General features: G+C 40.1%; 1 protein-coding gene across 5 annotated transcripts in view; it reads left to right on the forward strand.

The window, feature by feature from the left end:
- The window catches only part of FARP2 (FERM, ARH/RhoGEF and pleckstrin domain protein 2), an 86074-nt gene that overhangs the window by 11488 nt on the left and 49935 nt on the right, over positions 1 to 24651 (forward strand). For all 5 annotated transcript variants that reach the window (XM_035544482.2, XM_050712638.1, XM_050712639.1 and 2 more), the window contains exons 3-6: positions 16014 to 16118; positions 17518 to 17560; positions 22379 to 22457; positions 24391 to 24488. In XM_035544482.2, the coding sequence (XP_035400375.1) occupies positions 16014 to 16118; positions 17518 to 17560; positions 22379 to 22457; positions 24391 to 24488 (325 nt within the window). The remainder of the gene's footprint in view (positions 1 to 16013; positions 16119 to 17517; positions 17561 to 22378; positions 22458 to 24390; positions 24489 to 24651) is intronic.

Here is a 24651-nt window from a genome sequence, read left to right on the forward strand (position 1 = left end):
ATTATTGCAATTGCTTATTGCTTACCTCTGTTACCAAAGTCCTTGGGGGCCCTGCTGGTAGGGACTCGGCTCCATCCTCTGAGTGGGCCACAGTACCTGTTTGGTCTCATTTTTTTGCCTTTTTTTTTTTTTTTTCTTCTCCATCATGACAAGAGGTTTCCCTTAATTTTGAGCAATCTTCGTTTTCTCCTTTTACCTGGAAAGCTCTCTCTGGTTATGAAATCCACAGAAACACCTGAATTTGTGCACCTAGCTTGCTGAGGCAGAAGTTAATATCATACCGCTCTTCGTTAAGAAGTCCGTCAGAACTGAACAGCTTAGAAACTTCTGCCTCTTGTAAGCAGTAAGGAGAAGGAATGATTTTGTCTGTAGGTCACTGAGCACAGAAAGCTCCATAGTCATCAACTGTACCATTAGTGAGTCTTAGTGACACACTGCCTACATCTTCTTTCGCTTTTGTCTAAAAATGTTATGTCAAATGGGGACGAGGTATTAAATTGCAACCCCCCTACCTCCTAATTGTCTCCGTGGCCTGGTGGGGTAGCAGGAACTGCTGCCTGCTGTTTTTGATGGAAAACTGATTTTTTTTTTCCCTTGGGGACTAAGGGGGAAGAATTAAGAAAAGTCGGTCATGTTTGGTAAATAGGTGGTGTAGGCTTGGATAGACAGTTTTTTGAAAAAGCAGTGAATAAATTCATGATGAAGCAGCTGTCCTAGAGGGGTTGAAGCTCTGACTTGAGTGACACTTGCCCACTCCGCTTTGCTTTCAAGTTTATTTTAGCTGGGTCTGGGAATGAGAGATCACGTTGTCTTCACTACCTACTTCGTGTGGCTTGTGTTTATTGGACTAGGTCAGCAATAACTTAGTGTAGCCAGACAAGAGCTCTGTTGTGGAGGGCCGAATATGAAAAGATGTGGATGCGTAAAGAAGGAATGTGCTGTGTAGCTTGTCTGAGCCTCCCAGAAGCAGGCAGTGAGTTCCCAGCGCCAGAGCTCAGTGTGGGCAGGTAACCTGAAGGTAACGTGGTGTTCCCAAGCAAGTCACAATCTCCTACTGGTTAAAGGTGGACCTCGACTGCATATAAAAGTTTATCAGAGAGAACCCTTCACGGTTTTTCTCAGCTATTTTCTTAAAAGCTCTGCAGGCAGAGAAGGAAATGAAGTCTTTATAGGGAAGTAGGACTGAAGACTAAGCTGTAAAGGCCTTTCTCATATGTTTTGTTGGTACTGCCATCTAAGGGAGATGTATCTTAGGGCAAAAGGGACTTTCCTTCCTGTTTTTAAGATCTGTGGCAAGTAGCTTTTTACTGAGAAAAACTGTATGTCTTTGGAAGCAGAATTGGCATGGTAGTCATCTCCTGGAGAGGGGCTTTTCTCTGCAGAGTTGCAAGGAAGATGGCATAGGAGCTTCATATCCTACATCTCTTAGGAAGCTGCCGAAAGTGGTCCACGCTAGCAATTTTAACTGTATAGGATAAACAGAGTAGCTGCCATAATGATCTAATCTTTACAGGCTTTTCCGTGTCATTTCCTCCTTTCTCCAACCCGCGTTTGAAATATTTACTTAATGTCGTGGCAGGTGCTGGGAGATGCCCTTGTTTGGCAGCTCTTCCAATTCTTTGTGTTTTTTAACTCACCTAAGAGCAAAAAGGGACTGACAAAATGGCATGACTAATGGGACAAGGATAAAATAAAAAGGAAATCTTTCCTTTGTGTAGTTGTTTTTATCTAGAACAGTGTGTTAAAGGTTCAGTGCAGCTAAAATCCGCTCGTTTGTCTAAGATCCACTGCCTCTGTTCTTACTAACCATCTGTATTGTAAGGTTTTCTTTTTAATTATGAATTTCTTTAATCAATAAGAGAGAGCCGTTCTTTAAAGCACGTTGAGGCAGAACTCCTTTCTGGGGAATCTGTCCTGAATGCTCAAGCATGGAGCTTAAATGTTTTATAAGAGTTCAGAAAACGGAAAACTGTGTGTTTATCCTTTCTCCTTTCCCTCCCAAACAGTAAAGAGACTGAAACATAAGCATTCAAAACTAGACTGGAATATTAATAGTTTCCATGATTTTTTTTTCCTTTTTATATTCAGCTTGCTTAGTTAGTTCAGAACTTCCATGTCAAGGGGCACCTGTCCTCTGTCCTCTTCCCTCGGAGCTAAGTCTGTCCAAATGGGTGCTTTTGCAGACTGCTAGATGAATGGTTGGAGAATTCAATTTAATTCAGATCATGGGCACACTTCAAAGTAAGCGGGGTTGTACAATAGAAGTTCTGCCAGCTTTTCCAAATTTCTTAAGAGATTAAACTTGGAAGCCTTTGATCAGCGTAAAAATAAATGGAGTGGTCTGGGCTGGGTTTAATTTGCCAAAATGACCGCTTGGTGAAATTGTACTTGTCTGGTGCAGGTTCTGAAAGACAGCAAAATGTGCTGCAACAAAGGGCAACTTAGGCTGCAGGAATTTACAGCTATAGGAAGCTGTGCTTTAGAGTTGCTGAAAGTTTTTGCATAGATTTACAGTAGAGCTGCAAGTGGAGTGTACTAGAGTGATACGCATAAGGGCTGTCAAAGACAGTGCAGCACGTGTATCTGTTAGATGAACAATGCCCTTTATTTCCATGCCACACTGATGGTAGACAGGAGGCTGATACTGGATTAAAATCGAGGTAAGTGAAGCATCAGGTTTAGTTTACAAGAAAAGGGTCAAACTTTCCAGATCTTCTAGCTGTTTTCTCTGATGTAATATATTTATTTTGGGTCTTTGCCTCTCTCTGGCCCTGTTTTTTCTTTTCACTAGCTTATAAGATGTTGAACGGAATTGCTGCTGTAATGTGGTGTTAAATATTTGGTCTGTATCCTGTTCCTTATGTAGGAAATATATATGCTTCCTTTCTTATGTGAATTAGGCTTAATGCTATGAATAAGTGTCCTGGAAAAAGGCGCTTAGGTTTTTATACTTGAAGCTTACCAAGCTGTTTTTGGGTAGAACTTAGCACTTTTTCTGCTGAGTGTATCTGTTTCTTCTTCTACTTGAAAATAAAATTAGTTAGTGAGAAATACCAGTGTTATGTTATAGTAGCATTTTTCTATATTTTTACCAACTTGCAAATGAATTCCATAAAAATGAAGTAGCCATAATAGAATCATAGCACAGCAAAACCAGGTGGTTCTGCCTGCTTTGTTCAATGGGAAAACTTAAAGTAGAATTTCTGTTTCATGCTGTTCTTTGTCCGGTTGCTTTGAACAGTTAAGTCTGTTCTTTTTTTTTATTATTTTTTCTTTTTAGTATAATGAAGTAACTTGCCTAAGAAAAACTTAAGGATATCCTTGTATTATGCGCCATGATAATTTACCGTGTTAGCTTTATGCTGGTCTGAATTCACCTTTCCATTTCAGCTAGCTTGTGTTTTCTGTGCTGTGGTTTCAGTTATGTCCCGTGGTCTCCCTGTGATCTGGAGTCAAGCATTGCTTGGGGTTTTCATGGTGAGTAAGGCCAGGGCAGGTATTCTCGTGCCACAGAACTTGAAGCCTCAGGAAAATACTCTGTTGCTGTTTTTTTTTTTTTTCTTTTTTATGCATTTCTACCAGGCCTGTTGTTTCCTTGGATGTGGCTTACTTTCTTGCAGATGGTTGCATCTCATTTTCTTACAAACTGAAGCTCGTGGCGTGTTGTGTGTACCTGCCGTGCTGTGCCATTTGGCTCCCTTCTTTTGGCGTGCATGGGGTGAGCGGCGGGGAAGGACGGGGCTTCCCTGCAGGTTATGAGGATGCTGTAGTCGAGTAAGATTACATTTTTTTTTTCCTGTATTTTCTCATTAAGTATTGCCCCCTCGCTGCTTGTGTCTGCTTTGAGCTTACTGCTGTTCTGTGCCAGTCCTTCTGTTGTATAACTAAGGAATTAATGAGTGTTTTTCTGCACGAGGTGGAGAACGGTGACTTGCCGCTTACTCTGTCTAGCAGCGATATATTCTTCTGGTCAGCTGTATGACTCTGACCTTGTTTATTTAAATCTACAATTTTCACTGTTAGGCTGCAGAATTGCTTCACGTTTCTATGTCAGGCCTACATTTCGTTATTCTGGTTTGTCTGCCGTTTGCAGGCTGTAATTTATCTGTAAATTAATTTATCTGTAATTTAAAAATTTATCTGTAATCTAAAAACGTATCTGTAATTTAATCTATAATTTAAAGTGTCGCGAAAGCTGCGCCTTTCCTGGTACTGGTTGTTCCGGAGCAGCTGCTGGAGCCCTGGGAGTCGGAGGCCCTGAAATCAGGAACTGGGTTAGGGCTTGAGGAGCATTTATGGGGCTGTGGAGGAAGCAATCTGAGCCTTGTACATACCCTGTCATTTCCTGTGGTTTGAAGGGAGCGTTTTCAGCATGCACTCGATGTGAAGTGTTGCTTATCAGGAACTCCCTCCAGCGCCGTGAGTGACCTTAAGAATTTCATCAGGGCTTAAGCATACGTTATGCAAACTCAGTGGCTGCGAAACCCTGCTACTGAGGAGTTATAATTAAGAAATATGCATCCGTTACGAACAGAAGGCATGTAGCGGGAGCTGGAAAGCATTTATTCTGAAGTCATTTTCCGAAGGGCAGTCCTTCTTGTGGCTCTTCAGTGTCTGGGCTCGGGAGGCTTCCCTGCAGGACGAGGCGACCAGGCTCGGGTTCCCTGGCAGGCGAAGCTCTGACATGAGTCTGCTTCTGTGCCTTCTCCCCTGCTCGTGTACTTAGCCCTTCGTTTCGTAAAGGCTTGTTTCCCCTCTGTGATGTAGAAGTATTAACAGCTTAAATATGTGGGAAGTGGGAGGACAGACTGCTTCTGAATCCTATTAAGCGCTATGCTAAAAGAATCAAAATGCTGTATTAGTAAGCTCAGCATTTTTCTTCTCTGAAAAAAAAAAAGGCTGTAGAAAGAAATAGTCAAAATTCCAGAAAGAATCATAGCCAGATGTTTGTCATTGCTCTGCTTTGACTGTCCTAAATATGGCGAATAAGGTGCCTTAGAACTTATTTTTGTCTGACCTCAGTAGTGAAAGTTAGTAATTCACTATTTAAAATTTGAAGTTATTATAGGGTTTAAAAAGAAAGTAATTGAAGCTTTGCAGTTTATGTACCGTTTGATTCTACTCTGTACTTTCAAAACCTGTTATTTCGTGTTCGGGTGCTTGACTCTTTTGATGCTATGTAGGAATGTGGTATTGGGTGGGGAAAGGTAAAACCATAGCCGTTTCATAGACAGCCTGTTTTTGAAAGGAGGATGGGAATTTAATTTATATTGTAGAAACTACTTTTGCAGTTCTTTTGACATTGTGTCCAATTATATGGAAAGAAAATTGAGTTACAATTCAGCAAAGGAGAAACAATCTGAATATTCCTGTAAGAAAAGTCCATTAAAACTTACATGCATGTAAAGTGACTTAAAACCCAGAAAACATTTAGTAAAATAGTGATCAAGTGTTATCACAGTCCTTGCAATATAGATGTAATAGACCAAGTTCACTGTATGGCTGTGATACATTATATAGGACGTGCATAGATGAGAACCTCTTCTCACATGAATTCAAAAGGGTGAATGAGGGGTGGTACAAGAGCTGCATTTATTCAGCTTAACACTGAGTTGGTATAGAGCTAAACTCTTCTTGGGCTTCCTTTAATTTGCTGTAAGCACACTGAGTAATTCCTGCTTGGAATTACTCTGTCTGACAGAGATCTGATAGGGTAAACCAATGCATAACTTAATAATCTGATGTACATGCAGTGATACAATTCTTCTGTTTAATTCCTTCCAAATGGCTTCCAAAGTAACACATAATCTAATTCAGCATGTTTTATTTAAAAATGGGAAACATGATTAAAAAAAAAAAATGCTGTTACCTTCCTTACTAATTCCAATAACGTGTCTTGCTCAGTAACAAAGGAAATGCTGTGTTAGACTCTTAAACGCTTCTGCAGAATGCAGATGCTCATTTCTTTTTCACAATCTAGTGATGAAAGATGGACAAAGTCAGCTGAAATTAGTGTTAGGCCATTCTGTCGAAATAGCGGTAAGAAATTCTCTATAGCAAAAAAGCCTGTGGTTGTCAGGGAGCCTTCTCTGAGTGGGTGGCGTGCAGAGCTGGGTGGCCAGCAGTGCCCCCGAGATGGATAATCCTGTAGAATACATAGCGCCTGAAAGAGCAAGAATAAAGGAGACCAAACAAAAAGCAAAGCCAACCCCGGTCAGCTGAAGACAGCTACAGAAATATGGTGTGCTAAGACGTGGTTCAGAGCAATTTTTGGTCCGTGTCTACTGAAAAAAGGGACTTGACGTTGAGCAAGGATGGAGCCTGCTGATACCCTGCTGCACTCAGAAAAACACAACCGTAGGAACATTCATTTAAACAAACAGGGTTGCAAAAGCATACCTTTGTGCCATCTGTTTCCTTGCAGCCAAACACATTGCTGGCAAGGGCTTGAATGTTGCCTACGTGTGTAAAAAGGTGAGAATATAAAACGATCATGTGAAAAACTGTGCTGTGATGGTCTGTGATGGTGATACCTAGTGTAAAAGACGTTTTAAAACTGTGACGTTGGGTATTGAGGGGCTGACTTGCGGGGCTGAAATCTACAGATTTGAAACAGGCAGAGGGGAAATGCAAGTCAGGCTCTCTGTATGTGAAGTGCCTTACTCCGTTACTCCTAAGTGATCTCTTTCCACCTGTAGTAGAACACTTCTGGTTCTTTGGTTTGCCATTTTATTTTATTATTATTATTTTTTGGAGTGCTATCGCTATTGTGAAAGCAGGTTTGAAAACATCATTAGAATCATTATCATTAGAAGTTGTTAGAAGTCCCAGACTTCATTAGAAGTCCCAGCCTTGTGATGGAGGAAAGTGGGATGAAGCGAGCTGACTATTAACACCTGCTCACAGTGATGTTTCCACAAGTGATTCGGAAAGGTCCTTGGTGAGCTGGGAGATGCTGGTTGCAGGTGCACCTTCCCAGCTCGGAGATCTGGGCTGACACATTTGGCTTCTCTGTTCCTTAAGCTGCTTTTCTGCTCCTCCTGTCTCCTCTGGCAGAATGCTTAGGCACGGTGCTCGATGGAGCCCTGACTCAAAGTGGAAAAGGCAAAACTCGTCTTTTAAAAATGAAAAACCCCAAAGCCTTCTTTGTAGAAGCTCCTTGTTAAAGCTCTCCTGTGAGTCGTTGAACCAAAATCATCCTGTGTTCACATTGTTGTGCCCCTCAGTCTGCTGCTCTGGCAGACAGGGGAAGCCAGCCCAAAGCCAAAGAAGCAGGAAAGTCTCCTGCTGGAGGTGGGAAAGTTGACAGAGCTTCAGCCTTATCTAATCTGGCCGATAGGTATTTATTAACCCATTGCCATCGTGTCGATGCTCTGCTCAAAGTACAGTGAGGAGTGAGGTAAGGACAGTGAGTACAATTTAGGTTACGTTAGGTACAGAAAGGTTAAATTAGGTACAAATGTTTGTAATGAAAAGATAGTTTGGGCCCTTCCTGTAAGATACCTGCTTTGTGTAGATAATCTTTTATGATCTTTCTATTTTCTTGATATTTTAAAATATTCCCCTGCAGTAGGCTTCCTTACAGCTGTCTGCCAGCCTTTTTAGGTACTTTATGTGGGAAATTAGAGGTAAAACAAGTATAGCATCTTCTCTGAGGTTGATTGTTCAGGGCACGTTAGGGAGATATCATGGGGAAGTAGCTTTGCCTATGCACTCTGTGTATTTTTTAGCAAGCTGCTACATTTGTGAAAAGCTCTGGATTGTTGGCTCTGTCAGATTATTTGTCTGACCCCTGCCGCACATGGGTGTTAGCCCGGTCAGATCTGGACTTCAACTACTGATGTTTGGCATGCATTCGTGTTTTGACTTTGGATAAGTGGACAAAAATGCCAAAAGATCTCTGGAGTATCATCGTGCCCCACAATGAAATCCTGGGTCCAGTCTTGTTGGTGCTGGCTTGGATGATAGTTTTGACCCCAAAGCATGATTGCTGGAAAAAGACTTGCAATTTTAGTAATCTTTTGTGAACAAAGGGAAGCAAAGCATTGTCTGTATTTAAAATGTCTTAAAATAGTGTTGTTGTTTGTTGTTTTTTTTTTTTTATATATCTAACCATGGATAAATACAAAATGATGCTGTGCAGGTTCCTAGTGCGCACAGTTTACGTGCATTAGGTGGAGTGGCATGTTAAAGGGAATAGCCGTGGGATACGTGGTGTTTTGCACAGCTGAGTAGAGCCTTGTCAGTGGCAAAGCTGGGGGAAATACAGAGATTCCCAGCCTCTTCTGATTTCTTAGCTTGGATTGTGCTGTTTTGTGGCCTACGTGAACAAAACGGGTACTGAGATGTTCCGTTATGTACCCTCACTTCTTGAAGTGGGAAAAGTTTATTTTGAGGATGGCTAACAATGGCATGCTGTCCATTTTGACAGCAGCCCTTGTTTATAACTACGCACTTTTATCTGGTCTTGGGTTTTTTAGTCACCTATGGAGCACGTCATGCAGCGAGCTGACAAGGCGGTGTCACTGGTGTACGATCCGTGTTTAAGAAAGGCTGTCAGTGTGGTGTTGCTCAGCCTTTTAAAGATGATATGAAGTAGTATGCCTTGTACATACTGTCCCAGTGTTACTGGTAGCAGCACAATTCTCTGTCATTTCCACAGCCGTGATCCCCCTGCTGTAGGGATTCTGCCACCCCAGGGCAGCTGCTGCCTACGATGCTGCAGTCGCTGGCATTTAATTGCTACCAAGTATGAACTTTGGTGCCACGTTGTCCTGTGTCCTCTGAAGGTGGCTGTGAGGGGAGAAGAATAGCTGGGATATAGCTGGGACATGCTAACGTGTCATACGACCACCTAAATTTTAAAGCTTGGGAGGGAGCAGGAGGGAGACATCATGATTATCTCATCCTTACAGCTGCAGACTGCTCTCCTCACGGATCCTGAGAATTATTTTGTAGAAGTTTGGCTTCCAGTGCCTGTGAGCAGTTGTGGTCGGGAGATCAGCATGCTCAATCGAGGACCAGGATCTTGAGCAGCAGTGTCCCGATCAGCTCTTTCCAATGGTGTTTAATTTCAGTTTGAATTTCAGTGACTTAACTTCAGAATGTTTTTCCTTAGGAAGTCTAGAGCAGTGTTGGCACCCAAGGCATCGGGGACATGTGCGTGGGCTTTTCTGCTCTCCAAGTGATAAAAGTGACAGCGAATTTCTGCTCGACTCCCAGTAATTTTCAGGTGGATCTTTTATGTGCTGTCTGTACATAGCGCTTGGCAACTGTTTGTTTCTCCAATCCTCAATTGTTATGCTGGTTTCGAAAGCACCATGTGTCTTATTTCTAGTGCTCCTTATACTTTAGCACTAGAGTTCTTTTTGAGCTTGGGACCATGCTATATACCGAAGTACACATTTCCCAATCTTGTTCACGCAATTCCCTCCCTCTTGGGGATCTTTTCCCACATCAACAAATGATTGTTTTCCTACTTTCAGGCATCTGGCAAGTCTAGCCACTCTGGAAAATCATGTTTGTTAGGTAGAGCTGGTTCATTTGGCAGTGAAGTGTTCTAACACTGCGTGAACCTTTAAATGATCGCAGGTTTTAAAGCAAGCCTTAATTAAATGAGCCAGAGGCTCACATTTCTGGAATAAATTGGCTGCAGATTCAGTTTAAAAAATCAGAAATCTTAAAAAAATAAAATAAAAAATGGGGGGAGTCTGAATTTTTTTTTTTAACGAAAACATGCTCATTGGGCTATAATTATGCCCAGTATGCAGCATAATAATGTACCTTAAACTAACTCAGAAATTTGTGTTTGATTTTGCAGTACCCATATTTGAGTAAACTTGATTTCAGTGCTATGTAGAAATACCGTGATACACAGTTGTTGTTTTTTTAACTCGGGAGGTAGGAGTCCTTTCTGTGGGAGGCTTCTTCTCCCAGAGTCACACAGAAAGCTGTTTTGTTTCCACCTGTGTGTAATTTCATGCTCCCTACTAATTCAAGTTTGCCATAGTTGCAAGTCAATCATAAGCAGTGCTTAAAACAACCTGTGGGGTGCTAAAGAAGAAAGATGGAGAGAAAATTGTGTGTTTAACTTGTGCCAGTGGTAGTTAAACATATCGATGTTGGAAGAAGCAACTATTTTAGCTATGGAGATGTGTAACAGCCGTGGCCCTGCAAGCTCCTCGACGTTCAGCCCTGTCTTAGGACAGATTACCTAGACGAGGGGTGAGAACACGAGCTGGAACATTTCAGATGCCATTTGCTATGTAGTTGTGGGCACTTGAACTTTGGAAATGGACTCAGAGTAGTCTTATTGGCAGGAATCTAATGATAATTGTTTTAGTTACCTTGAATGAGTTGATAGTGGCTAGAAAACTGGAAGCAGCTTATAAATCTTGCTTGTGTGCTGTGTTGGTTCCTGCAGCTCTTGTCTTAATTCTGGAACAAATCAGGATGGCCTTGATAAATGACAGGTAGAAACTGCGATGGTACGGAATGGCAGGAGGATCCTGTACAGGATGGTCCAATCCACTGACATTGTATTTTGTATGTCTGGTGCTCTGCAAGTTGTTAAATGCACTTGAAACTTTTTTTGCTGTTGTCTTAGTAAAATAAGCTGTAGTTGGGACCTGCCAGTATATGAAAGCCAGCGAAACAAATACATGTATTTAAAATACAATTTTCTTCACAAACCGTTGAAAGAAAAATGAAATAATCTTCTATTAAAGCATACAGTTACTGTTAAATTGTTAACTGTTCAGAAAACTAAATTGAAATGGTATTTAAGCAGTATTTGGCTGAGCACGTGAATTATGTGAAGTGATACAGGGTCCCAGTAAAGACATGTATTTGTGTGTGGGGAAACAGGGACCATTTCCATATCAGCTATTTGTTCCAATCAAAGTTGAAGAAACTTTAAAAGTACTGAAGGAGGGGACAGTTATCTTCACTTTTCCAGCCTGTGGATTAAAAATGAAATATGGAGCCTTAAGCTCCTCTTCTTTTAGCCATGAAAATCTTGATGTCAATGAATGGTATTCCTTGCCATCTTGTATTATTTCCTTCTTTCTAATAAATGTGGTTTAAATGAACAGCCTGTATTCATAAATGCAGTTTTTGTTTACACATGGCATTAATGATATCGTAATTAATAGGGAGTTTTGAAACGCTTTTGATATATCAAACTACATTTGGACAGAGATCTAACAGACTTTAAAAGGAATGTAGATAAACAGAGCTATAAAATCACCAAATTGTTTGTGTATTTCTGGTTAAGAAAGGAAATAAGTTTAGTGTAACTACTACGTATAATTGCTGATTGTCGTTTTTCAATTTGCTAAAACATGAGAAATATTTTTTTTCATTAGGAAGAACACTAAAAGTGCACCAGAAGAAAAAAAAAACACCAAAAAACAAAGCCAAAAACACCTCCATCTATGTGAAGGGGTCTTAATCTAATTCAGTTTACTTTTCATGCTCAAGGCTCTCTTTGGCTGCTAGCGATGCACTCTGTCCTGGCCATTTGTCAGTGGTGATCTAAAATATAAACTTCTTCCTTTCATACATATACTGTTTACTGGAGGATTTGGTCTCCAAACAGTTGCAGATTTCTCTAACACAAAATCCGAGGTCAGCTGGTATTTGCTGAAGCTGGAAACCAGTGGTTCCTGCTGTTCTGGCTTGCACAAAAGTTTCCATTCTATACCTCTGTTTTATAACTCTCAGTTTTTTCCAAACTCTTGGCTTTTGGACTGAATTTTTTTTCCAGCCTAACTGCTGCCAAAAGTGGATTTCATTTTTGGAAAGCTTGAGCAAGGGCGGTTTGTCCATTTTGGAAAATGAGAGGAATACTCTATAAAAATACTGTGTTTTGGTTTGTTTTGTTGTTATTTTTTAAGTTAAAGTACATAGAAGTAGAAAGTTAAGATATTCTCAAAGACATGTACAGGAGTTTGCTGAGGAAGAATTGGTTTCGATAATATTGAAATATAGTCCACTGAAAATCATATGATTTGTGTTCCTAGTTTGTTTTTCAGTCTTGCGAAGCTAAAATGGTCCAACAAAGGGAGGATTTGCTAGGTAGGCAGTAATATATCATATTTAAGAAAATAGAAAGTAACAGTTGGGATTACAAAATGACAATAACTGTTGTTCCAACTCCTCATTTTTATTTACTTATACTCTTCTGTCCTAAAAATTGCTAACATTGAATGTATTGACTGACTCTTAAAAAAGTAGAGACCTTGTTCTGTAAAGAAACTACAGTTTAAAATGTTTGCTTCTATTTCTTTCTGATACTGGTTTTATGTAAAAGTTATGTTACTTTTATACTGTTATGAAAACTTTTTTTTTAAGAAGTGTCCTGTGATGCTCCCAAAGGTAGAAGCAGCCAAAGCTGATCGTGGCAGAGGTAGATATCAGATTGCTGAACAAAAGGCTGCCTCGTTTTTCGGTGTAAAAAATTCATCCACGCTAGGTATGTCAGCAAAGCTTAGCTGATATAATGTGGACTCTCAGCAACACGATGTATGTTATGCCATGGGAAGTTTGGTTTGCCCATATTGGAGGTCTTTCATTACATCACAGTATGCAGTGCTGAAACAAAAGTGAGATCACTCGGGTTCATGTCAATTTTTATGGAATCCCCCCATATGCTTGTAGGAGATGTAGGAGGGCCTGAGCACATATGGTGATGAATTTCTATTTGCACAAAAACTTCCAAATGTCATGTTTGCCAGGCACTCATGTTGAATTTTCCTGTTCTTTCCTTAGCTCTCCTGAATTTGAATTGAGTTGTGCCTCTATTTCTAAATACCAGAAAATGCACAAAGGTGCAAGACTGGCTGTGGTGGCTGTTATTTCATAGGCAGCTGACGTCTGACCAGCTCTTGGTGGAGTAATTCCTTATATCCCTTTTTTCTCTGCTCAGTTCACCTGCCAAATTTTCATACTTCCATGAGAAAGATGATCTATTCATTAGTCGTACATTACATACAGTAATAATTTCAATTTCAGAATGTGAAAGCACTTTAAGGGGCGGGGGGGTGGTGGTAATCATATCACAAAGCCTTATGAAAACTGCAAAGCTTTAGTTGTTGTACATGTAGTCTGAATGCATTATTCACCCTAAATACAGGCGTGGGATTGCCACACAGGTGTTCTGTTAGTGCAGTGACAGTGTAACGTACCTGTCCTGATACCATACTTCTATGGTTTTAAGAAGTTTTCAGCCTTGAGCTGAATATACAAGTTGATTTGAAGAAAAAAAAAATCAGAGTGGGGTCACTGGGGGAAGCTTTTGTTAGCTGCCTATTTAATTTTTTACACTTTGTGTGTGTGTGTAATAATTTAGCAATTCAGTAATACCATTAGTCATCATCTTGGCAGCATATAAAGAGTAATTGAGAACTTTGGAATGGAAAGTATGCTGTGTTGTGAATTTATATTGAAAATGGGACCTTTCTGCATTCATGCAGCTTCTTGACCTGACGTCAAAGTTACAGTAATTATATAATTACTTAGAAGATTTACTTTCTGCGGCTTTCATGAAGATAAAACAATGACATGGAGCTATCCACTGCAGAACTGAACATACATTTCTGTAAACTTCAAAATGTTAAGAAGCTTTTCAGAAAGAATGGTTATAACATGGCATATTGAAATAGATAAATATAACAACAAAAAAAGAGGAACTAAATATCTGTTAGAAGAATTTTCCCACTGGATTTGAGACAGAATAAAATGTGTTCAGTCTCAAGCTTTTGTAACTGATTTTTAGTTAATATATATATATTAAAATGTGGCATTGTTAACATTGGTCTATATTTTGGAGGAATCACTATGAAATTAAATTCAGTTTAGAGTGAGTTTTTTAAGCCATTGCTGTAAATGACACCTAAATTTATAGTTGAAAGCCTGATTAAAATAATTTTACACTTTTAACATCTGGATGGTACCTTTATAATTTAATCAGTTGCAACAGTTTCCTCTTACCCTGTTATTCTGTTACCAAATCTCACTAATTTTCCATTTCCCAGAATTTCTCCTCCTCCTGTGGTGGATGATCCAAATAGTCGAATTTTCAGAATAAAAAGATAAAAGGATTTTTTATCACCTGGCTATAGCGGGCATTGCGCGGGAGCAGCGGAAGGTTATCAGCCATGAGGTTTTGTTTTGTTTTCTGAAATGGCAAAATGTTTATGCTAATATTACATTGATTTGTTTCTAAATTTCAGGGGAAGGTCTCATTTAGAGGTGGTGAGGCATGGCAAGCGTGTGTTTCCTTCGCTCTGTGTGTGGTTTACACGGCGCCCAAGGCCTGGAGGCCGGTGTTGAGGCTGTCTGTCTGAGCCTGCTGTGCACCATGAGGCCAGGAGCTGGAAGCAGCAGCGTGCTCCTGTCTAAAGACTCAAATGCAGCACTGAAAAGGCACTATTTGGTCTTCTCAGGGAAGAAAGCTCTTTGGGTAAACTCGAGGGAGACTGCTTACAGAAACTGGATAAAAATGTTTCTGTAACCAGAAAAAGAGGAGAGCACTTCTCACTGTGTTGGATCTCATCTGCTTTCCTGCAGGGTTATTTGGGGGTTTCAGCATCAGAGGCATCCAGTGGGATACCAAGCAACTTTTGGAATTAATGGTATTTGTGCCATGTGAATTCACCTGACTTGTGCTTCATACTCTTGGTTGCCTTCATGGGTAAACATAACTCATGAAAGCGTGGATGAGAGAGATGAGCTGATTTCATATCGTTTTCTATCCTTTTATTTCTGTACTTTCCTCCTTTGTTAAGGCACTGGATGCAGTCAGCTGTTCACGTCAGGTAGACTACCAGTGCTGCTTCAGACTTCCAGTACTGCAGTTGTCATACTTTCTCATTGGAGTTTTTTTTGAAGTGATACAGAGGTATTTTGAAGTGATACAGCCAGATTGCATGGTTCTAAAAACCACTGCCAGTCAGTCTGTCTTGTAAGCAGCAATTCCTCTTCAATTTTTGTGAATTTCAGTAATGCAGAGTGATTTTCCCAACTTTCTCTATATTTTTTTAAACCCTCTTATTTTAACCAAAAGGACTTTTTTTTTCATTTGCACATTTAAATGACTTACTCTATTACTAATTATTTTAATACCTACCCTCATTAAAAAAACTACTGTTCTGAGTTTAGAGAGTCAATTACGGAACTGTTTGTACCTGTTTTACTGGGAAAACTGTAGTGTCTTCTGGAGCTCTGACTTTTCCAAATAAATGAAATCTGAGTGACATGAATGCCTCAGGTGTGTTTAGCTGGAACGTCAATGTCAATGAAAACAAGTCAGAGTGGGGGAGGAAATGATTTTGTGAGATGGTGGCAGATTTCCCTCAGTGGTTTGTGACGGCCTACGGCGCACAGCATGGCCTGGCACCACAGTCGGGTGCTGCCTCAAGCAGAGCTGTGTGCCCTCGCTCTGGGTGTGCTGTGAAAACTCCCTCTTTCCACCTGCGTTACCACAGCTGCTTTCTGTCAGCATTGGTTTTGTGGCGTTGCACGCAGCTTGCCCTAAAGGCTGGGCAAAGAGTTGGTGGGGAGGGCTCCATCGCAAGCAGCTCGACAGAGACAATGTGGCGTGCTGCAGTGGTATGGTTGGGGGAGGCAGTCCTGCTCCAGACTCTTTTCTGTGGGGACAAAAGGTGTCACAGCCCCTGCGTCAGTCAGTTTTGGCTGGGGGGAGAGCCACAGTTGCTGGCTACACGGGCGGATTGTTGCTGGTTCACTGAAGGACCCACACATAGCTTGCGGCTGATCTTGTCCACTCGCATAGATAAGGTTGGGTAGAGATGGCCTCCAGCGTCGCTGACTGCCATTCTGTGGAACTTGTCTGTATGTACACTCTGTCTAGGGGGTGTTTGCTCATTACAGTAGCAAAGGTGGTCAATGCTAATGTGAAAAATCTTTTCTATAGTTTTTAAAGATGCCATATTCTATTTCTAATTTGCTATAAATTAGTTTGTCTTAATCTCATTGTATTTTTTTTTCAGTCCAAATATTATGGCCAGGCTTTATTGACAGAAGTTTACAAGCATCTGAATTTGAATGAATCGGACTACTTTGGAATTGAGTTCCAGAACATCCAGTCATATTGGGTATGTAATGTTTCCTGACAAATTCATTACAATAAAAAGTTTGAGTGGATGCAGTTGCTTAAGTGTCAAAAGTGCTGGAGTCTCCTGTAGGATTCTCTTTGATTTATTGTAAATCTACTTCACTCATCAGAACAATGTCAACTAATAAAGTAGAGGGGGAGAATCAGATTCTGTATCTTGTTAAATCTCAAAAACATATAATGCAGTTATGTAGCTGCTGATGTTTCCACTTTCAGAAACATAAATAAAATCCTCCTTTCCACTAAAAATTAGTAACTCAAAGTGTAGTCTGCATAGCCCTTACAAAACCATGTTAAATGTGTAGTTTTGGTGGTGGTGACATTCATATTCAGTTAATTCAGATTTCAGTCAATTTCCCTGAAGAGTCATTATGTACCTCTCTGCAATAGATACAGGCCCCAGCAGCTGTATAGGCCTGCATTCACTTTTAATCATTGGTCTAGATAAATAATAAGATTCTGTAAGCATCCTAATTGATTATCCTTGCAAAGAGGGCAACGTAGCTTCTAAACTGAGTAGTGTTCTTAAAATAGGGCCTTTGTTCTCTTTCTCTATTATGTTTTCTACTTCTAGGTCTTACATGCAGAAAGTATGACTGAGATCATAGAGAATGCTAACAGCACTAATGCATGCTGCTTTTGAGCCAAGGGACTACAGCAAAGCTTGTTTAGTTTATTTTTCTTTTGCAAAGCTTCTAAAGAGTTTCTGGTAATAAGGTTCTTAAAATCCTCAGCTCTTGCAAGAGAAGTGACTGATGAGGACCTCACCTAAGCCATTGCTCTGTTATGGCTTTTTTAATGTGTTTTTGTTTGGAGAGGGGGGTTAAAAAAAAATAATAAAAGACTTGAGTACTCAGAATACATCATAATAGTTTTATGGTTACTAGAATGAAAACAGTTTTTCTTTAAAAATCTGTTTGTTCAAGAGAGAACAAAATTGTGGGAAATGAATGAAGAGTAAAAATATTTAAGTATCATTCTATAGGAGAGGGATGGATAGAGCATGGAAAGGAAAAAGCTCAGGCCTTGTCGCATCGCCCAGATCTTCTGTAATTCTGTACTTGGGCTTCTCTCTACTGTCATGTTTTGGCATGGTTTCTGTGCACCACCTCAGCATTGGTGATGTGCTTTTGCTGAAGTGACTCTTCATTCTCTGTCCAAATGAGCTTTAAGCATGGATCAGTGATTTTTGTACTGATACATGATAAATGTCAATTCAAATGGAAAGTACTTTTTTTTTAAGGCAAAGGAATTGCTGCATTGCTACAGTGAGGAAAAAATGCATATATATTAAGTACTGCTTAAATTGAATTTACTTTTGATGTTTTCGTATTGTATTCAAATGAATGCCAGTTTGTAATTTTTTTCTTTAATTTCAGATTTGGCTGGAACCTATGAAACCTGTTATTAAACAAGTACGGAGTAAGTAGTTTTAAAAAAGGAAGTTTTTCTTAATTTGCATCTACTTTATGTGGGCTGCTTTCATAATTACTACTTGATTTACTGGTTATTCTTCCCTGAAAATTGTATTTGGTAGGGATGATAATGGTTCCTGTTTGGGCATGCAAACCTGGTGTTTTTAATATGTAGTATGTGGTGGGTGGAATGGAAAATTACTGAGCATACGATTCTTCCTCTGTGATAAATATCTAGATAGATTGGATCAGCTGATGTAAAGTTAGTGAAACATAACATTTGGTGTTTGTGAGCTTTTCTAAGTTGTGTTGTCTTACAATGGAGAAAAACAAAAAGGAATATTCTGGATTTTTAAATCCATTGTGAGCGAGGAGGTAACATCTACAGTCGTGATCCTGTCTGAGAGCTGATTGACTTTCACAAGGACTGCAAAAGCTGCAATTGCCTTCTCCATTGTTCTGCCTTGCCAGGCAAAATTCAGAGCTTGTTAATATTCAGTGAATTTCAACATGGTGGGTATTCCCCTTCTCATTGTCAGAAATTCTCTGAAGTCTCCTCAGGAACAGCTTCATTGAGAGAGCAGAGGTAGTGATCTCTAACCATGTGCATGGAGAATGCCACAGTGTGGCTGAGGCTGGAGGCACCTCTGGGTCCATCTCGTTCAACCCCTGCTCAGTGTTCATCCACTCAGGGTCCATGGACATATAAACATCCAATTTGCTCAGGTATTCCACGACCTGATCCCCTTCCACCAAGGGTACACTTGCCTTGCTCCAGCCTTTCCACCAGTCTCTGGGACCTGGGATTGTTGAAGGCCAGCCAGTCTTGCTGCTAAAGACTGAGGCAAAGCAGACATTCAGCACCGTGGCCTTTTCACTATCCTGTTTAGCCAGGTCTTCTGTTTCATTCAGCAAAGGGCCAACATTTTCTCTGATTTTCACTTTGTCACTAATGTAGAAGTCCTTACTGCCATTGACATCCCTGACCACTTCAAATCTCCATTTCCCATTTAAAAAAAAAATGTTGCTGTATCATCTTTTTATATACTCCATGCAGTTAGGCTTTTTGTTTGTTTGTTTGTTTTTCCATAGCTGCCTACTGGAAGGATTTATGTCTTAGTCAAAAGATCTGGTGGAACACAGGTCTGTGATACTGCTTGGTTACTGCTGGATTCTGCTTTCTATTATATAAATAGGGGAAACTCAGCCTTAGACAATAGGCCAATGGTCACAAGTTCACTCATAATACATATATTGTCCTAAAATGGTCTGAGACCATGGGGATATGCTAGAAATTATGGCTGCTCAGCTGTTTGGTGACCTGCCACCCAGGTTATGTTGCCAGTGACGTTGAAAGTTGTCTTTAAAAAAATCTGTCATCTTAAGCAGTAGAGTCTGTCACATGCTCACATTTTGAACCCAATTTTAAATTTGTATGGTTTTGGTAGCTCAGGAGAGAGCCCTTCTTCACTGCTAGTTGAATCCCCTCCTGGCTTTCTGCTGTTTTAAAAATTTAAATATGAATGTAGAGCACCTTGAAAATGTTTACAATTAAAAGGTTAATTCCAAAAATAGTGATTTAGGCTATTCCTTCATTGAATCCAGTAGCAGACATACAATAGCATTAGGAGCATCTTCGTAAAGAAGAGTTTAGACAGTACTGTTGAATAAAAAGCCTTCACAGTTTTGTTAAGGTTCTTGTTTGGTTGTTTTATTTTGTTTGGTTTGGTTTTAAGTTTAATAATTTTGGGATTAACTTTATAACTTTCTTTTTAGCACAGCAGTATAAGAATGCTAGATGTTATCCTGGGCTTTTAAGTTAATACAGTTCAAACATGTTAGTTTACAGAGCTGATGGAGATTGCTGTGTAATTGTATGCACGTAGTTCTGAATCTCAGATATGCCCTCAAAAATAAAAACATCTAAATGAACAAATTTACATTCAGACCGATCTTAGGTGATGACCTATTTTGAGATGTATGAAACTTTTCTTTGGTATGATACGGATTTTATTTTTGATTAATTTCAGCAGGGACGTACTCAGTTCTATTACAGAACCATTCTGGTACACTGCGTGAAGTGCTTCGGTTTATGGTCTCATGGGGGCAGTTACGTGTGCCTCTGGGGGTTTGTATATCACAGAGACATCTCCACGGAGCCCATTTGTAATGCTGCAGTTACTATGCTGCAAGTCAGACAATGACCAATTTGAAAATAGAAAAGGATTTCCATGTTTTGATCCAAATTTAAATCACTATGTATGCATAATTTGCCCGGGATGGACAATTTACAGGGAAGGGGGTTTCAAATTTATGACACTGGGTTGCAGCAAGGATTCATTTCACATGTCCATGCCAAGAGGGAAAGAATGATTCTGTATGTGGCTTTTCAGTGCGGTGGTGTGTGGCTTCCAGGTGTGCTCAGCATCAGCTCAGTGTTGCTCCAGGGAAAATAACCTGGCAGTTTTCCACAACTCTAGTGTCTAAATGTAATATTTTTGAAAGGTTTCCTCCAGATGTTTGGGAATATTAAGGGGGTTCTTGAAGCAATGAATCATTCCTCTGAGCAGCGGGGGGGGTAAAGGTTGTGAGCTGGAACCTTTTCTTGGCAGCACCGTGTGCCGGTGCCTCCCCATCCCTCCTCCCCAGGGGCTTTCTGGCACGGCTGGTGCTCACAAGTGCACATCAGAAATGCCTCAAGTGCAGCCTAGATGGAAATGTCTTTCTGCGTTTTCCTTTGCGATGAGTGTGGATCCAAATGCCCGCTTTCCTCAAGGGCACACGGTATGGAGATGACATTTGGGCACCATCTCTGAGGAGCTGCCGGTTTATAGAATGTGGTGGTCACTGTACCTCCAGGGTAGTTTTTCCCGATTTTTTTTTGTTTGTTTGTTTGCTTTTAGATTTGGCTTCTTACAGTACATTCTGCATCTTGGTAAAGACTGATCCAGTGTTGCCTTGCACTATGCTAAAAGTCTTTTCCTAGTTTAATGAAAATAATTCGTAGAGAAAAGGCAAGAATAAAAACAAAAAGAAGAGTTGTGATACAAAGCGCCACAAAAGCAACTATGCAGTTTTATTGTCATTTAACACATGTAGCATTCAGAAGGCTGTCAAAATTGCTACTGCAACAATATTTTCCAGTTGATTGGTGTGGTTAACATGCATGTCTGTTCTTAACTTCGTGGAGGTTTTCCAAAGGCTAAGAGCAATTTTGGGAAATTGAAGTAAAGTGGATTTGTTGTTGGTGGTGTTTTTTTTGTTTTTTGTTTTTCCTGGTTCATTGACACCATATATTTTCTGCATTCGACGTATCTCAAGAATTATAAAATTCTTGAAATAAGGTATTAGACTTTGCCCAATGTAAACCTTGTGTGTAATTAACAAGTTTAATTTCCAGCCTCTGTTTCTAGATATCACGCCCTAATTAGGGATCAGTGGTTTAGTTTTTTCATTCACCAAACCTGTGGTAACTCAGGCCGAGTTGGCTGTGGTAGTCTGAAAGTTAGTTCTCCAAGGAAGGAAGCAAACTTCATTGTTCCTCTGCTAACAAATGAGAGGATAGACGTGTTAAAATCCTATGGAGAATCGTACACCTCCCTTCTTGGTGGCAACTGAGAACGCGAGAGCAGGAGAAAACCGATTTCTCTCAAGTCGTCAGGGGGAAGAAGGCAGGAGGCCTGGAGAATTCCCTGAGAATTTCCTGGTCTTCGAATTTCTTGGGATTCGTTCCCCTGCAGTCTCACTGGTACTGTTGTAGCAGCGCGCTTTGTGGCACAGATCTGTGTGTGAATGAGAAACGGGCTCGCCGTTACCTGGAGCAGCTGGCCCAGGGATGAAGCCCAGCATCAGGGACTGGGCCACGTCCCGCAGTTCCTGGTGGGTTGGTGCAGGCAATCTGTTTACAGACGTCTTACTGTTCGGACTGACTGCAAAACACTAAACCCCTTCTGCTTTAAAAGCAGACAAACGAGCAGAACAGCAGTATCTGCTAAGGGCCCAATGAATGGCCGGGGTACTGTCTAACAGCCCTCCAACAATACTGGCATGAGGCTGAGACTCTTCATGGGGTCTGGTCACAGCGGGGTTTTCTTGCCGCAAAGCACTTTGCGGAGCTGCTCTCCAGGGGGGCGGCTTGCCTTGCCTTGGGCTTGCTGATCCCGTCCTGATGTTTCCTCCTGGGTCAGCGCAGGGTCCAGGTTATGATGTCTTATTCTGAGTAAAGAATAGCTGCTGCAGCTGAGAAAGGTAATTCCAGTTATCTCAGATTCTGTTTAGATTTAAACCTAAATTAGGTTTTTCTGTGTTGCCTAGCTTGATGAGGTCAATGGCAAAAAAGGGCTGAAATGGGCTTTAACGGGCATGCTGGCAGCGGGCTGCAAATGCCCGTTGGTCCCTGTGGGGAGCCTGCTGGGTCCAGCTGCCCTCCTGGGTTCCTCTCCTGGGCAGCTCCTGGTGGCAGCCGCAGTGAGGGGAGCTGTGCAACGCGGCTGCTCCGTCCTGTTCTGGGAACGTCGCGCAGGATCATCTGCGATGCTTTTGAAAGCGGTCAAGTAGCTGTTCTGTAGTCCTCATGTTGCACAAAATAATTTTACTTTGTTCAATGCCCTGGAACTATTATATATACATAGTTTTAAAAGGAGCCTTTTTGCTGTACCTGTATTGATATGGATTATCTACACCCCATAGGACCACCATAGCCAGCTGGCAAGCTGAAAGCTGGCTAGACTTTGTGTGTTGTGTTTCTGTGGATGATGGAAAGCATAATATGCAGGTGCTTACAAAGATCATTTTTTTTTTGTGAAATGACTAACTTTTCTTATAGGACCAAAGACTACAATGCTTCGTCTAGCTGTAAAGTTTTTCCCACCAGACCCGGGTCAGTTGCAAGAGGAATATACGAGGTAAAGTATTTTCTGAAGAATTTGGTTTGCATTATCTTCTGGAATAAAAGGAAGGTAAGAATAGGAGGTCATTGCATCTGTTTCCAAGCAAGACTTACGCTGAAGATAAGTGAAAGAGCACTTTTAAATAGTGTCACATTTTTAATGTGTTGGCAGAGAATGTTATCAGAAAAAACATTTTTCAAAACAGAAAACAGTACAAGTTAGGTCTTGCCAAACATCACGGTATCAAAAGAGATGGGGTACAGGGGAAACACGTATAAACGGAACCTATATAAAATAATCAGTACATATTTTAATAAATGATTTATTCTTTAAGCTGCAGAAGTCCACGTTTTAAGTATACTGCAACTAGCAAAGACGCTTTACTGTTCAGATTTATCACTGGTGCTTATAATGGGTTACTTTTGCCAGTTGCTAACTTTGGGTGAACCTTTGGTAAATTAAGCAGACCCAACTACTCACTAGCACCAGTGAATGTGGTTTGAAATCTGTGCTTGTTAAAAGGACTTTTTTTTTAATGTTTAGAGAGCTTCTTTAATGCTTTTTCCGGATTTACTATGTTTATTTGGAATTCTTTTTATAGATTCATAAAGGTTCCTTATTGTCATCCTTCAGATGTACTTAAGAGCAAACAAGGATGATAACTCCTGTGATGCGATTGCCTCTTGTAATGATTGATATTACCTAAGTATTTCCTTTACTCCCAATTTTCTTATCTTAATTACTGTTACTTGTAGGAATTTCCTTAAGAATATACCTTTTTGGAGCAGGAACTGTGTTTTTCTCTACTTACTTAGTATTTATTGTGGAATTATGGTCTGTGTTTAGAGCAACAAGGTATTTCATAATGCTATTAAGGATATGGACGCTTTATGGTAGCTGTATTGAAGAAGCCAATATCGCACAGTTAGATATGCAGAATGCAGAGTGTATGTTATAGGATAGTCTTTAGTAGCTTCTTACACTACCTAAAAAAAAAAAAAAGCCTTCAAAATGTATACATTTTATTATCTTTTTGCCTTGAGAATCTAATGCATAATTATTTTAAAATTAATTTTCATTTAAAAAAAATCTTTTGTTCTCTTTCAGAGATTTTAAATATTTGTAAAGTCTTTAAAATTATTTTTAATAGTTGAATAGTTCGTTAAAGAATATTGATTAGTCTATTAGTTTAGGTTTATAATAATAAGATATTGCTTATTTACTGCTGCCTATTTACGCACTTTCTTCCAAGTAAAAAGAAAAGCACAAAAGACTTGCCAACATTATATTCATAAAACAAAAAAAAAATACTGGTTTAGGTTCTAAGTTAGTCCTTATCACTGCACTTTCGATCCTGTCATATTCTTCTTCTTTCCCTGTATTTTTTCAAATAAACCTATTCCTCTTTAACCAGTGCTTTGGAAAATACTTTGGTAAATTATCATAGTGCATAAGAAAAGTCAGTGTAATTTCTTACTGTCTTTATAGACTGCTGATGTTATTGTCCTGGAAAATGCAATCACGGAGTAAATGAATTGTGAGCAAAAAATATTTTTCCTGACAAGACACTAGGATCAGTAATGTTCTCTCAGCTCCATTCTAATAAATAAAATCAATTGAAGTCTTCCTTAAGTTTCTTTCCAGCTAAAAATTACAGCTGCTGTTACTTCACAACTCAAACTGGTTAAAGAGTGTGGTTTTCCTTCTGCTTCCTTGTTCCAGTGTGTTCACTTACGCTGATAAATTGCACTGTGCAGCTGGATTAGTCATGGGTTTAGTTTTATTTGGATGTCCTTGATAGCAAGGCTTCCGTTTTATGTTGTTTTTGGAGAGCAGGAGAATTAGGAGATGCTCATTTTTTTTTTGTTTTTTTTTTTTTAAAATACTGTTCAATTGTTTTAAAATTTTTTCCCATGTCAAGGTTGTACTTCTTACTCTCTCTTTTCAGGTATCTGTTTGCATTGCAAATCAAGAGGGACTTGGCAGAAGAACGACTAACCTGCAGTGACAATACGGCAGCTCTTCTCATCTCTCATCTTTTGCAATGTTAGTATCGCCACTGTGGTGGCATCAGCTGATGCTGCTATTGCTAAGTTGAATTTAAGAGCATACAGAAGTTTTTGCCTGCATTCTGATAACTAGAAGGGTTTTGTCTTGCAGTGTTTCTTTTCTATACATGCAGTAAACCTGCTTGTTTTGAACAGTGGGA

The sequence above is a fragment of the Cygnus atratus genome, chromosome 9 (assembly GCF_013377495.2).
Source record: "Cygnus atratus isolate AKBS03 ecotype Queensland, Australia chromosome 9, CAtr_DNAZoo_HiC_assembly, whole genome shotgun sequence".
NCBI classification, from domain to species: domain Eukaryota; kingdom Metazoa; phylum Chordata; class Aves; order Anseriformes; family Anatidae; genus Cygnus; species Cygnus atratus.